Source organism: Gracilinanus agilis, chromosome 3 (assembly GCF_016433145.1).
Source record: "Gracilinanus agilis isolate LMUSP501 chromosome 3, AgileGrace, whole genome shotgun sequence".
Taxonomy (NCBI): domain Eukaryota; kingdom Metazoa; phylum Chordata; class Mammalia; order Didelphimorphia; family Didelphidae; genus Gracilinanus; species Gracilinanus agilis.
This window is the reverse complement of record NC_058132.1, coordinates 50,903,582-50,917,609: the sequence shown is the minus strand read 5'-3', so window position 1 is coordinate 50,917,609 and position 14,028 is coordinate 50,903,582. Positions and strand designations below refer to the sequence as shown.

General features: G+C 40.5%; 1 protein-coding gene across 1 annotated transcript in view; it reads right to left on the bottom strand.

The window, feature by feature from the left end:
• The window catches only part of DNAJC16 (DnaJ heat shock protein family (Hsp40) member C16), a 32,269-nt gene that overhangs the window by 9,877 nt on the left and 8,364 nt on the right, over nt 1-14,028 (bottom strand). The window contains exons 4-8 of the mRNA XM_044667780.1: nt 6,935-7,119; nt 4,365-4,469; nt 3,270-3,428; nt 1,508-1,638; nt 256-439 (exon numbers count right to left, since the gene is read on the bottom strand). Of these exons, the coding sequence (XP_044523715.1) occupies nt 256-439; nt 1,508-1,638; nt 3,270-3,428; nt 4,365-4,469; nt 6,935-7,119 (764 nt within the window). The remainder of the gene's footprint in view (nt 1-255; nt 440-1,507; nt 1,639-3,269; nt 3,429-4,364; nt 4,470-6,934; nt 7,120-14,028) is intronic.

Sequence of the window (14,028 nt, the reverse complement as noted above, 5' to 3'; positions counted from 1 at the left end):
TTAAGAAGTGTGTTGATGATGCTTCATGGAGAGAGGAGCTAATGCCCTTCCTTTTCCACTGTCATGTTGTGGGCCAGGGCCTCCATAAGTAAGGCTTGGGATAGCTAGAGAGAATGGAACTACAAGAGTCAGATAGAGATGATAAAGGGCTAGGCCTTAAGGATTCTAAAATAGAATCCCTAAATCATGGGAATCTAGCACACCTCTGACTACCTGGGGAATGGAGGAGAAGAGTCATTGACCCACTTGACTCACCGCAGATTTCCCCTGAAATATTTCACTGCTGGGTAGCAAAGTGTTGGCAAACTCCTGCTGTCGGTTGCTATAGACATGTACAAATCTCACTGTGTCCTGGCTATTTGCCAAAGCAAAAGACAGGAAAGCTTCGAAATCTGGAGTTGACTTTGTTCCTTCCCGAATCAGTAAGAGCACACAGTACCTACACCAAACCAAGAGAAGGTGTAACATTGTTAGTCCAAGAATCAAAGTGTAAAAACACTTCCAGGAGGTGAGTTTTGGCCATGCCTAGTGAGGATAACAGACATCATCTGATTTACATAATTCAAGAGGGCAAGGGGTCCAGTTCAAGGGCTACCACTTACAGCAGTGGTTCCCAAACTTTTTTGGCCTACCGCTCCCTTTCCAGAAAAAATATTACTTAGCTCCCTGGAAATTAATTAAAAAAATTTTTTAATAGCAATTAATAGGAAAGATAAATGCACCTGTGGCCATCACTGCCTCCCTGAATTGCTGCAGCACCCACCAGGGGGTGGTAGCACCTACTTTGGGAATCACTGACTTACAGGAAGAAACCCCAACCTGTGACTTTTGTGTTTATATTTGCACTTATTTATTAGTGAATGTTCAGTTTGTTTTCAATAGAATGTAAGCTCCTTATGGGCAGGAATTGTCTCACTTATGTCTTTGCAACCCCAGGGCCTAGCATGCAGTTGGTGTTTAATAATATTTGCTGAATAAATGAATTTCCCACCCCAATAAGTCATCAGGTTTTGCAGTATGAATCCAGGTTGTATTCAAGAAATTTCACACTGATGAAAGAAGATTATTAATTCCCCACTACTATCCCAGAAATATTTTTCCAAAGAATCACTCCTTTGAGCCAGAAGCTAATATAACAATTAAAAATCTTCTTCAGATCACTGAGTCTTAGTAAGGTAGTCAATTCAATTAAATACATATTGGCTAAGTGCTCACTGTTTGCAAATTACTACCTTCTTCCTTAGTCTACCTTCAGTTCTTGCTCCAGTGAGACAATATAAAACAACCCTGGCACAACTTTCAGGCTTTTGGCTTTTCTCTGTAAGTCTGGCTTTTAGACTCCTGATCATCATTTCTACTGTCTCTGAACTCTTTAAAAGTCTTGTGAAATATATGGAGCCCAGTCTCACAACCCAGGAGCAGCATGACTAGGTATGGAGACATTCTCAGCTCTTTCCCTTGGACCTCAGTTGCTGGGGTCAAGAAAAGAAAAGCCTCAAGCTCTTACTTCCTCTGGCGATGAGATCTTTTTACAGGGCACAGCTCATGGAACATCTTCTGGCTGGTGAGTCTGGCTGCTAGGAGGTACTTGTTTTGTGAGATGAAGTCTTCAATGGTCTGTTTCTTCAAACCTCGAGCCTGGAGAACAAAGAACATTGGGTTTTTGGTCCATTCTCCTGCAACAGATTGCAGAAACCTTCTTATAATTCCTATTGCCCATTTACAGGTCTGGTCTCAAGTGCTCAGGGCCACAGTGGCACCTTCCATAGCTATAAGCCATCTAGTGGCTCTGAGTGACATGAGGTCTACCAGAGCAAATGTCTTCCTAATGGGCTGATATATGCAGCAAGGATTGTATTAAGTCAGAAAACAAAAGTCTAAGGAATACGAATCTGGTTTTTTGTGGTCCCCATGAATATTGGATCTTTGGGAATATGTACTTGCTAGATTTTTTTTAAAACTCTTACTATCTGTCTTGGTAGATTAAAAAAAAAACAACAAAAAACTCTTATCTTCTGTCTTAGTATCAATTCTAAGACAGAAGAGCAGCAAGGGCTAGGCAACTAGGGTTAAGTGTCTTGTCCAGGGTCAAACAGCTAGGAAGCATCTAAAACCAGATTTGAAATCAGATCCTCCCAATTCTAGGCCTGATGCTCTATCCCCTATGTTATCTAGCAGTCCTTAGATCTGTTCTTAATTCTGGATTCTGTGATAAATTCTCAGTGAAAATTATAACATGCATATAGTTAAGATCAAGATCAAGGATTCTGTTCACAGCATTTCTTGTAAAGGAGGGGCAAATGTTTTGAATAAAACATTTGAATGAGCTGGTGAATGGGTTATTTAAAGGGCAGCTTTAAAATTCCCCCTGAGCATTGCTAGATATAAATATTAACAACAATTCATGTTTTATATAGCACTTTAAAGTTTAGAAGTCAATTCTTGTATTTGTTGAAAATTTATAATCAGATTAGAAATCATGTATCGGACTGCACAGATCAGGTTTCTTTAAGAGGCAGAGGGAATGAATGAAGGGGGCACAGACTGCTAAAGGATTTGGCTAGTTCTCTAGCAGGAGAATTTCTGATATATTCTTGTTTTTGTTTTTTTTTTTTTAATATATTTTTAAACCCTTAACTTCTGTGTATTAGTTCCTTGGTGGAAGAGTGGTAAAGGTAGGCAATGGGGATCAAGTGACTTGCCCAGGGTCACACAGCTGGGAAGTGTCTGAGGCCAGATTTGAACCTAGGACCTCCCATCTCTAGGCCTGGCTCTTAATCCACTGAGCTACCCAGCTGCCCCCTTATATTCTAGTTTTTTTTAAGGACTAAATATTAAACCAGATTAAATACAGGTAACTGAGAAGAATATGAGTAAATCTTTATTTAACTGCAAAAGCAAAATTTCAAAGAAGTTTGCTTTCTCCCTGTCACATGCTATGTCTGGTTTCAATATTCACAAAACCCGGAGTCTTCAGATGACAATTAAGAGTCTCTGGAACCTTTATGGAAACCTTTGTATCTGTACATAGGTGGTTAGTGGATAGAATGCTGGTCCTGGAGTTAGGAAGACTCATCTTTCTGAGTTTATATCTGGCCTCAGATGCTTATTACCTATGTGATCCTGGGCAAGTTACTTTACCCCATTTGCCTCAGTTTCCTTATCTGTAAAATGAACTGGAGAGGGACTTGGTAAACCACTCCAGTATCTTTGCCAAGAAAACCCCAAATGGGGTCACGAAGAATCAGACATGACTGAACAACACGTACCTGTACAACATCAGCTGGCTTGTCTATATGTTCTTTGAAGACCAACATGGTGGGAGTGTAGGTGTTGACATTGTACTGGCTTGTCATCTCTTGAGTCCCTCTCAAGCCAACATATACATATCCAAATGACAAATAATCCTTGTAGGCAAAAGCAGTCAACTGGTGGGATATGATAGGGAAAGGTGGAAATAAACAGTAAGTTTTGAATAGTAAGGTCTGAAATCAGTCATGTAATTGTTCCCCTTGATGGATGGCATTTAAAACCCCACTAGGGGGCAGCTGGGTAGCTCAGTGGAGTGAGAGTCAGGCCTAGAGACAGGAGGTCCTAGGTTCAAACCCGGCCTCAGCCACTTCCCAGCTGTGTGACCCTGGGCAAGTCACTTGACCCCCATTGCCCACCCTTGCCACTCTTCTACCTATGAGCCAATACACCGAAGTACAAGGGTTAAAAAAACAAACAAAAAAAAACCCCCACTATGTCTTCATTACCTCAGTGTGCTAGATAAAGTCAGCTACATGAGGCATTCAATAAATGAATATGGTATGAGTTAACGTCACCCACCACCATTAGAAGAAAGGGCAAATCCAACTCCTAATCATAAAATAAGGTACATAATGTTCTCACTCTCTTTTGGCCTGGGGAGCAAATAACCTCTGCTGAATTTCCTATTCTTTTGTATTCCTCCAGATGGAGGCCCCTAGGTTCTTTGGGGGGCTGTAACCTCATTGACTTTTATTAGTAGTACTCTCCCCACCTTTTCCAGGTCATGATGAACAGCCCTAACATTCAGGTTCTTGGCATCTGTGTAAAAACGTATATATAGATATTGCACACAAAAACTGGGAACAGTGACGGTCAACTGATTCTAGTCATATTTTTCAACTTGAAAAATTTTAGAACAGAACCACGACCCTTTTAAGTAAGCAATCAGTACAAAGGGAAGTGATGTGGCAATAGCAAATCTCTGATCTTCCCACAGTGCCCAGGGGAACAGCTGGTATTTACTAAAGGGAGGTTCTGGCTCAGTGCTTCACTACAGAGATCCCTCCTTCCACTGAGACAGATGGTGGCATTACCTCTAGCATGTAATGTACCTTGTATAGCAATGGTGCCAGTGGCATGTGGTCAAACAGAAGGACATGAGGCTTATTCTCTTGCTGCCAACCAGAGAGAAAACGGACATAATTTTTATCGGTGACCTTAAAATTTAAAAAAAGAAAGAAAAAAAGAAAACTGAATATTTAAATATTTAATTTTTAATAGTGGTCATAAAAGGAGAAAAAGTCATAAGTATGTTTAAAAGATTCATGAAAATGCAGCCAATAGATCTTATTTCCATCTTATTTCTAAAATTATTTAAAAGAGCTGGGATCTCATAAATCAATTGCTTCAGATTCTCTTTACTTGAAAACATAATCTTTTCCAGAGCAATTCTTGGCAATGTCACCAAAAAACTCCAACTTTGGTTCGTTCTCTAATACTTTTTTTTTTTAATAAGACAAGGCATTTATTCTGCATACATAAAATATCCCTAACATGAAAAATAGGGAAAGGTAACTTGATCAATGATAAGAATTATTTCTGAAATAAAGCATTTCAGAATTCTGGGGAGGGGTGATATGAATGAAGAGCAAGCTCTTTCTTTATAAGCCTTGACCTTCCTATATATCCTGCATTTCAGAAAAATCTGAAAAGTTTGTTATAATGAACAACATCTGATGCAGACTCAGAAGCCCAAAGTTGGAAGGGGACCAAAGACAGTATTTATCTACTCCAACTCTAGGAACTCCCTTCTATGATACCACGGACAAGTGGTCATTCAGCTTCCAATAAAGGGAACCCAACCACTTCACATGGAGCACACGTTCCACTTCTGAAGAATATTATGTTATGAGTTTTTCTTTATATTGAATAGAAAACTACATTTCTGCTACTAAGCATCATGTCCTCCCAATGCTCAACTGCCCTTATTGGGCTTAGTTGTGCCCCCTGCGGTCAAGACAAACAAGTCTGCTCCCACATGACAGTTCCTTTTTACCTGAAAACGAGGATCATCCACTTCCCTTCCTCTGTTCCTCTCCCAACTCATCTTCTCTTCTTCAGGCTAAACATCCCTTGTCAAACTAATCCTTGTGTGAAATATCTAGTTTCTCTTTTAAAAGGCAATACTTTGCTTTTTTAAAAAAGGTGACATTTTGACAGTATTTTAAACATTCTAATCTTGCTGTCTAATCCACACATATAGTCTATACATGTATAACATTCCACAAAGGGAAGGGATGATTTGAAAACCTGAAGAAAGTGAGATTCCAGATTCTAAAGTCCACCCAGCCTTTAAACAGCCCATATGCTAGGACTTTTCCTCTTCAATTACAGTAGGGCAAGGGTATGCATATGTCAGACCCCTACTGAAGTGAGTGACATGAGGACAAGGACTTATTCATGCCAGCCAGTTGAGGATGCCAGAGAGGCACTGCAGCCCCTCTTACCCAACTCGCACAACACCTTCCCAGGGGCATGCTGCCTTGGCCTGAAGACCCATAGTGATACTGAGGCTGGGCTTTTCTGACTGCCAGGATATTGAAAGTCTTTCTCATCTAGATAGTTCCTTCAGCAATTTTTAGGACTTAAGACAGAGTAGGTGCCAAATCAATGTTTTTGGAACTGACACTTTTCTTCAAAAAATGCTTCCTTCCAGTTCCTGATCAGACATGACCCAAATCCTTCACAATTGTGTTGAGAATATAATGAAAACACTAGAACTTACTGTATTTTCTTTTGTTAATATAAAGGACAAATCTTTCAAAAGAAAACAAGAGAATTCTCCTACTTGTCTTTTTGGGGCTCGCCACAAGATATTCAAGAGATCTCAATTAAATGCAACAAAAAATGAATAAGGGCCTACTGTATAGCAGTCACTGGGCCAGGAGCTGACAGAGAGAGAGAAAAAAAGATGTAAGATAAGGTCCTTGCCCTCAGGAAGATTGCACTCCACAAGGACAGACAGCACAGGCCAACAAAAAATGGTAATACAAGGTAGCGTGGATAAGAAAGGTCCAAGCAAACAGTTTAGCAGAGGGAGAGATTGCTTCCAGGAGAAGGCTGTCAGGAAAAGCTTCGTGGAAGAGGGGGCAGGATATAAACAGACAAGAAATGAGGAGGAATGGAATCTGTGTGAAAGGGAGTGAAGAATTCAATCCAAGGTACAGAGGTAGGGAATGCAGGAGCTGTTGAGGGCACCAAAAGGGAGGGTGGTGTGCTCAAGCTGAATGAAGCACAAGCAATGGAATGGGATTGAGTCTGTCAAAATCAACTAGATGCTGAGAGAATTCTGCTCCTTTAATAGTTTCCTGTCTCAACAATCACTGTGTCTAACCAGAAGTCGTGGATCCTATAATCTGAACATCATTATAGAGTCAATTTGGTATCACATACATTTGAAAAGTGACTAATATATTAATTAGTTCATTATCCACTCCTGTGCTTGGTTAGGCTTCCCCTTCACACTCAAGTGACTTGGTTTTAACTAATTACTTTGTTTATGGCCCAGTCCAACATGAAACTTAAATTTGCCAAGGCTCAGATGACAAATAGACCCACACCCCCAAAAGAAAGGTTTTTCCAGCTTCCATATTCTTTGGGATCAATCCCTTGTGAAACCCACCTTCTCCACCAAGTTTCCTGGAATGAGGCTCTCCACAAACTGTCGAAGGTTCTCTCGAACAACTGCATTGTGAAAGAATGAGATTTTCCCATTTATAATTCCTAGGATGGAGGGAGTGCTGTGGGCTCCTAGGTGATGGGCCAGCCGTCTTTCATAGCCAGCATGAACAACACCAATTCCCACACCTGAAAAAGGAGGGAAACCACATGAAGACTTTCCAGAATACTGAGGTGGGTGAAAGGAAGTGGAAGGAGGAGGACAGACTGACCAAGACAGAGTTCTCTCTTTCATAAATAATCTAGAACTTTTTCTACTTGGGAGGCAGGAATGAGAACACTTAGTGTATCTTTTCCCTCAGTTTCCCCTCCTCAAGACTCAACCTTGAGAAACAATACCAAATCAATAATGATTCTGAAAGTTTCTAAGATACCGTTAGCAACAAGGCTTTTATGGCTGACCCTTACTTCCTCCTATCCCTCCAAACATTTATTAAAAACCTATTGGGGTAGGGGATAGGGATAAGTGGCTAAGTAGGTTGAGAATCAGGCCTAAAGATGGGCAGTCTTGAGTTCAAATTTAGTTTCAGACACTTCTTAGTTGTGTGACCTTAGGCAAGTCACTTAACCCCTATTGTCTAGGCTTTACTGTTCTTCTGCCTTGGAACTAATACAGTACTGATTCTTAGATGGAAGGTTAAGATTTAAAAAAATATAACAAAATACTAATGGGGGTTAGGCACTGAGGATACAAACATGGATAATAAGAGGCAGTCCCTGCTTGCAAAGAACTTATAATCTAGCAAAGAGAAAGAAACACCAATAACTATATAGAAGAGAGAGTGGGGTAAACACAAAAGATGGATCTGGGCAAAATGGTAGGAGAGATATGAGTAAGGAGAGTTTTTTATCTTAGCAGTTTATCCTATCATGGGTCAGAGAAAGTGACACTTGAGCCAAGTCTTTAAGGAAGGGAAGACTTTGCGTAAGAGATAGGGGACATAGGAAGTCTATTCTAGGAACAGGAAAAAGCATGTACAGGACAGCTGGTGTAGTGAAAGGCAAGAATGGGAGATGGGGAAGAACCCTTAAGGGGAGGAATAGGAAGGAAGACTGCAAAGATACTATGCAGGCAAATTGTAAAGGGTCTGAAATCCCCACAACCAAGGTTTATAGAGGTTTCTGGTCACAGGCATCCTGCAGGGGACTGGTAACACTGGGAAGGAAGATAAAGAGGTAGAGGGGAGGAAGGGGGCACTTTGCAAAGGTAGAGAAGGCAAAATGCTGAGTGTAAGGAATAGCTACTGGTATGTCTGGAACATGGAGAATAGAAGGTTGTTAATACGAAGGAAGTCTAGAAAGTTAATAAATAATATTCAATTGTTGTTTGTTCTTCGTTTTCAAAAGCATGACAGGATGATGTCCTGACTTGCTTGGGACTTGGACTGAAGCGAGGCAGAATTGCACATAGTCATCAGTCTGGCTCTCCATTCCAGTATCATCGAGGCAGAATTGCACATAGTCATCAGTCTGGCTCTCCATTCCAGTATCATCCAAGTCCAGTGGCAGGACAAAAGTCAGGACATTGGTGAAGGCCCAGGATGCAATGGATGGCCTCAGCATCTCTAATGTCTGACTAAGCTCTAAGCGCTATACACTGCCTAGTTCAGTGGCTTTTATGTTCTCTTTCTCCCATTCTGGTTGGAGAAGTCTTCACTGATGGGTTTGCAGCCTGTCCATTACCCTCAGCCTGGTTTAGCCTGTCTCCTGGGATAGTTTTTCCAGGGTGTGGTTGATGTGCGTGCTTCCACTTCTTGAAGTCAAATTTGAGCTGGGTAATAGACACCAAAAGTGGATGAGCTGTCCTGAAAAAAGCTCAGCAAGTCCTCCCACAAGAAGTACTAGTCCTCCCTGAATAGCCCAAATAATAGATTGAAGAGACGGCAAATATCCTTGGAGTAGTGGTTGGGTTAGAATTGAGATCACAAGACACTAAGAATTAAATGGGAGTGAGCAAATGGAGATAACATGGAAAAGTGATTTTTTTTTTCCCCACAAGCTTTGGCTGGGAAAGAAGAGCTTGGCCACAGCTTGAGAGGATGGTGAGGTTGAGTGAAGGTTAGGTTTGTGTAGATGGAATCTGCTCCTATTCCCAGCTCCATCTACTTTCTTTATTTCAAGTGATTATTAATAAACTCTATGGAAATAAGTACCTGGAATTTTAAATTTAAATCTAACAGGTTGGTGGAGGTTTGGGCATGCTGCAGACAACAGGTTAGGAGTCAGTGGTAAAGCAGAGACTGAAAATTATAGGAAAAAAAAAGAGGAAATTATAGAAGGGGCAAGGTCCCAGGATATAGAACAGAGTCTCTCTTTTTTTGAGGGGAGTGGGTGTGGAGAGGGGCAAGTAATTCTTAAGGAAGTCATACCATCAAACTAGTTAGTAGCAGTGGCAAGACACAAGCACAACTTTGAATTAGGCATGAGTGTTAAAGAGAGTCTGGAAAAGAAAGGGATCATTTTGTCAAAGCTGAGTTTTGACAGTATCTAGTGAAATCTAGGAATGGACCCTTTCTCAGAATCATGCTTTTAAATGCAGAAAAAAAATACACATGAATATAGAAAATCAATTATATTGAAGTAGTTATCAATATATTTTTAAAATTAATGGTCTCTCTCTCCCCTCCCCCCTCAGCAAGTCACTTAACTCCCATTGCCCAGCCCTTACCACTCTTTTGGCTTAGAACCAATACTTAGTACCCACTCTAAGACAGAAGAGCTTAAAAAAAAATTGAATGATCCTCCCAAAATCTATCCATGGATCCCAGATTAAGAGCCAGCCACCTGATTTTACAGGTGAGAAAATGAGGTCCAGGTAACTTGAGCAATTTAACCAAAGTCATAGAGAGAATAAATAACAGAGCTGGGATGGGAGCCCAGGCCTTCAGACTCCAAAGGATTTAGGTTAAAAAATAATAGCCACTTTTTTCAAGTACAGACAGTTCTCACTTTACATAAATTTGCATCACACAAATTAGACTTTACATAAAGAATTCTGAAAGAAATTCACATTCTAAAAACACCAGCTATGTTAACTGTACCATGCAGTCCTATTTTCTTTCTCAGCTGTAGTGGCTCCCCAAACAAAAACAATGATAACAACGAAAGAGCCCTTAGAAAAAGAAAAAAAATCCCTCCAAGTGAAAGCAGAAAAGATGGATGGTGGATTGGGGGATGTGGCTTGAAACCTGAACTCTTCGATATGTTCGTGCTGCTGGCCAGGCCCCTGTGTAGCTGGCCCTGGCTCTGTGTGCTCCCCTCTTCCTTCACTCACTTCTCTGTCCCCAGCCTCCATGAGTCCTAGAATAATGAGCTGGCCCACTCCTCCTGAGGACTCACTCCCTTTCCCTGCCTCCTTTCCTCCCATGGTAAAACAGAGAGTAAATTCACATTATGCAAAAATCATTTATGTAAAGTGAAAACTGTCTATTTATCTTCAAAAGATACCCATTAAATTTTCGTTGCTTGGACTTGGAAGGTTTGTAACAGAGGTTACGGTTTCCATCTCAGTAGGGACAGAGGGGGTTGGTGAAGGTGGAAGGGAAGGGAGAAAAAGCAAATTTTCATTGACTGAAAAAATAACTCTCCCTGCTCCAAGATATCTGGGCTATATTTGTCTTAATTCCAAACCAGCCATATGCAACTCCTTTTAAGGAGATGATTAGCATTAGCAGATGGCACAGAGCACTGGGCCTGGACTCAGGAAGATCTGGGTTCAAATCCAGCCTCAAACATTTACTACCTGTCAGATCTGGAAGAAGTCACTTAACCCCATTTGCCTTTGTTTCTTCATTTGTAAAATAGGAATCATAATAACACCTACTTTTGAGCAGTTGTAAGGATCAAATGTTAGTAAAGTGCTTAGTAAAGTGTCTGGCACACAGCAGACCTTTAATAAATGCTTGTTCCTATCCCTTTCCCTTCTCCTCTAGTTACAGATTATACAAACCCATTTTTGTCTGCACCTTATTTTTTTTTTTAACCCTTAACTTCTGTATATTGGCTCCTTGGTGGAAGAGTGGTAAGGGTGGGCAATGGGGTCAAGTGACTTGCCCAGGGTCATACAGCTGGGAAGTGTCTGAGGCCGGATTTGAACGTAGGATCTCCTGTCTCTAGGCCTGACTCAGTCCACTGAGCTACCCAGCTGCCCCCTTGTCTGCACCCTATTAACCTCAAAGATTATGCTCATTTCAGTTCAAGTTTGTTAATAAAATTATTTTACAAACAAAAATCCCCAATCAAGCTCACAGATGTAAAGTGAAATGACTGTAATCCTTACAAAGTCCTTTCCCCTTAGAACATTTGTAAACATGAATTCTTTTTCAGGGTTCAAGGAACACATGAATAAACACGTGAATGAACGAACACACACACACACACACAACACACACAGAGCAAGCATCACTTCCTTTTAGATAAGAAAATGTGCTGTGATTACTTACCAGTCATTCATCTCATAATCACACACCACCTCATTTTCCCTAGCCTTAACTTTGATTTTTAAAAAAAGGAATAGACACATTATCATTGGACCTTAAAAAATTACTCAAATTACATTATTTTTGCTGTGTGGAATGATTCTCAGTTTCCTTTCTGCTTGCTGTTTATTCAGCCCAACATATAGAGGCTGTTTCATACTTTCTGAATGCATAAAATCAAAGCAAAACTGCTGCAAGGTGATCTTTCTACACATCCATTGACAACTCATTCTCCCACTCTTTAGAGGCTCTTCTAAGTTTTTTCTTACCCTCCTATGGTTCCCTTTCCTTTCCCCACTCTCTCAGCTGCCTCAGATTTTACTGAAAAAAAAAAAAAAATTGAGAATATTTGCCAAACTCCCTCTTCTCATCATATAGGTCTTACAATAATATGGTTGGAGGCTCTTCTCTAGGCAATTAAGTGGTGTAATAGACAGGATGCTGGGCCTGGAGTCAAGAGGACAACACTTACTAGCTGTGTGACCCTGGACAAGTCATTTAACCTGTTTGCCTCAGTTTCCTCATCTGTAAAAATGAGGATGGTAATAGCCCCTATCTGCCAGATTGTTATGAGGATCAAATGAGATCATAATTGTAAAGAGTTTAGCATGGCACATAGTAATTGCTATATAAATGCTAGTTATTGTGATTTTTTTTACTCCCTACTCCTACTATACTATTTCCTTTGGTGATCTCATCAGTTCCCATGGTTCAGTTGTTAACTTCATCCTGAATATTCCCAAACCTACCTATTTAACCTCAATCACCAGCTTCACATATTCTGCTGCCTATTGGACTTGGGCTGGACATGTGGTAGATATTTTATTTATTTATTTTTTATTTGAAAATTTTTACTTAATTAATTGATTTAGAATATTTTTCCATGGTTCCATGATTCGTGTTCTTTCCCTTCCCTCCTCTCAACCCACCTCCCATAGCCAACAAGTTTGTGGTAGATATTTTAAATTCCACATATCCAAAATGGAACTTAATCTTTCCTTCCAAATTTCTCTTATTACTGTTGAGGGCATCACTACCCTCTCGGTGCCCTCAGGCTCAAAACTTGGGGTATTATCCTCAACTCCTCACTCTTTCATGCTCCATTTCTAAGCTATTGCCAAGCCAATTGAATTCATCTTTGCAATATCTCTCCAACATGCCCTCTGACACTGTCACCACTCTGGAGTGGACCCTCATCACCTCAAACCTAGATTATTTGCAGTAGCTGCTAGTGGATCTGCCTGCCTCCAGTTTCTCTCCTTATTCAATTTTATCTTCTACTCATACTCATCTACTCATCACTTTTTTAAAACCCTTAACTTCTGTGTATTGGCTTATAGGTGGAAGAGTGGTAAGGGTGGGCAATGGGGGTCAAGTGACTTGCCCAGGGTCACACAGCTGGGAAGTGTCTGAGGCTGGATTTGAACCTAGGACCTCCCGTCTCTAGGCCTGACTCTCAACCCACTGAGCTACCCAGCTGCCCTAAAGTAATCTTCCTAACCTCAGGTCTGACTGTCATCCCCCGTGACTGCCTCCACCAAACTCCAGTGGCTCCCTAGCATCTCCAAGATCAGATACAAAAGGCTCTGCTTGACATTCAAAGCCCTTTATAACCTTTTCTTCCGACATCTTACTTTCTAACCCAGTCTCTTCTATCCATGACATTGGCCTCCGGGCTATTCCTTGAATCTCTACTTCCTCCAGGTTCCAGCTAAAATCCCACTTTTTTTAAAGAAGTCTTTCCTTTTATTTCTTTCCTCTTTATTCTAGCACCTTCCCACTGTAATTATCTCCTGTTTATCCTGTTTAGATCTTGTTTTTATGTAGTTGCTTTCAGGTTATCTCCCCCATTAGAGTGTGAGCTCCTTGAAGGCAGGGATTATCTCTTGCTATCTCTGCACTTTGCACTGGCCTGGTAGCAGTAGGTGCTACATAAATGCTTAATGACTCTGCCATTTGAACTTTGAATCTTTTTCCTCATCTGTAAAATAAGGAGGTAGAACTTGATGGCCTCTTCATTCTCTTCCAGCTCTAAATCAAAGATCCTATAACACAAAGATATTTGAAACAATTATCTCCCTTACCTATAGGCACTCAAAGAAGTTTACTCCTCAATGAAAGATCCAAACACACTCATCACAAGAGCAGGCTGACACAGGATCACCTGGAAGTCAGGAGTCACTTTGCTAGTTACCTCAGTGAGAGGCAATGCCAAAAGTAGATTTGGAAATAAAAGTGACAGAAATATTCTTGCCTTCTGACCCAATAATTACACCATTGGAAATATATACTGAAAATTTTATCTTTAAAAGATCTGTATTAAAAAAAGAATGTATTTTCAGAGATTTGCATGGCATATCATTACAGAAGACTGGAAGAACCTAAATATGCTCAAACAGGAAAATACTTCAATAAATTAGGTTACATTATGTAAAACTACAATGTAATGAAGCCTGTTAAGCATGAAGAATGAGGCACAGCACAGAAATCTTGAAGACTTCCAAGACCAGACTCTTGACATGTAAGTTGCCTCTTCACCTCTCAGCCCTTTGACTTTGTT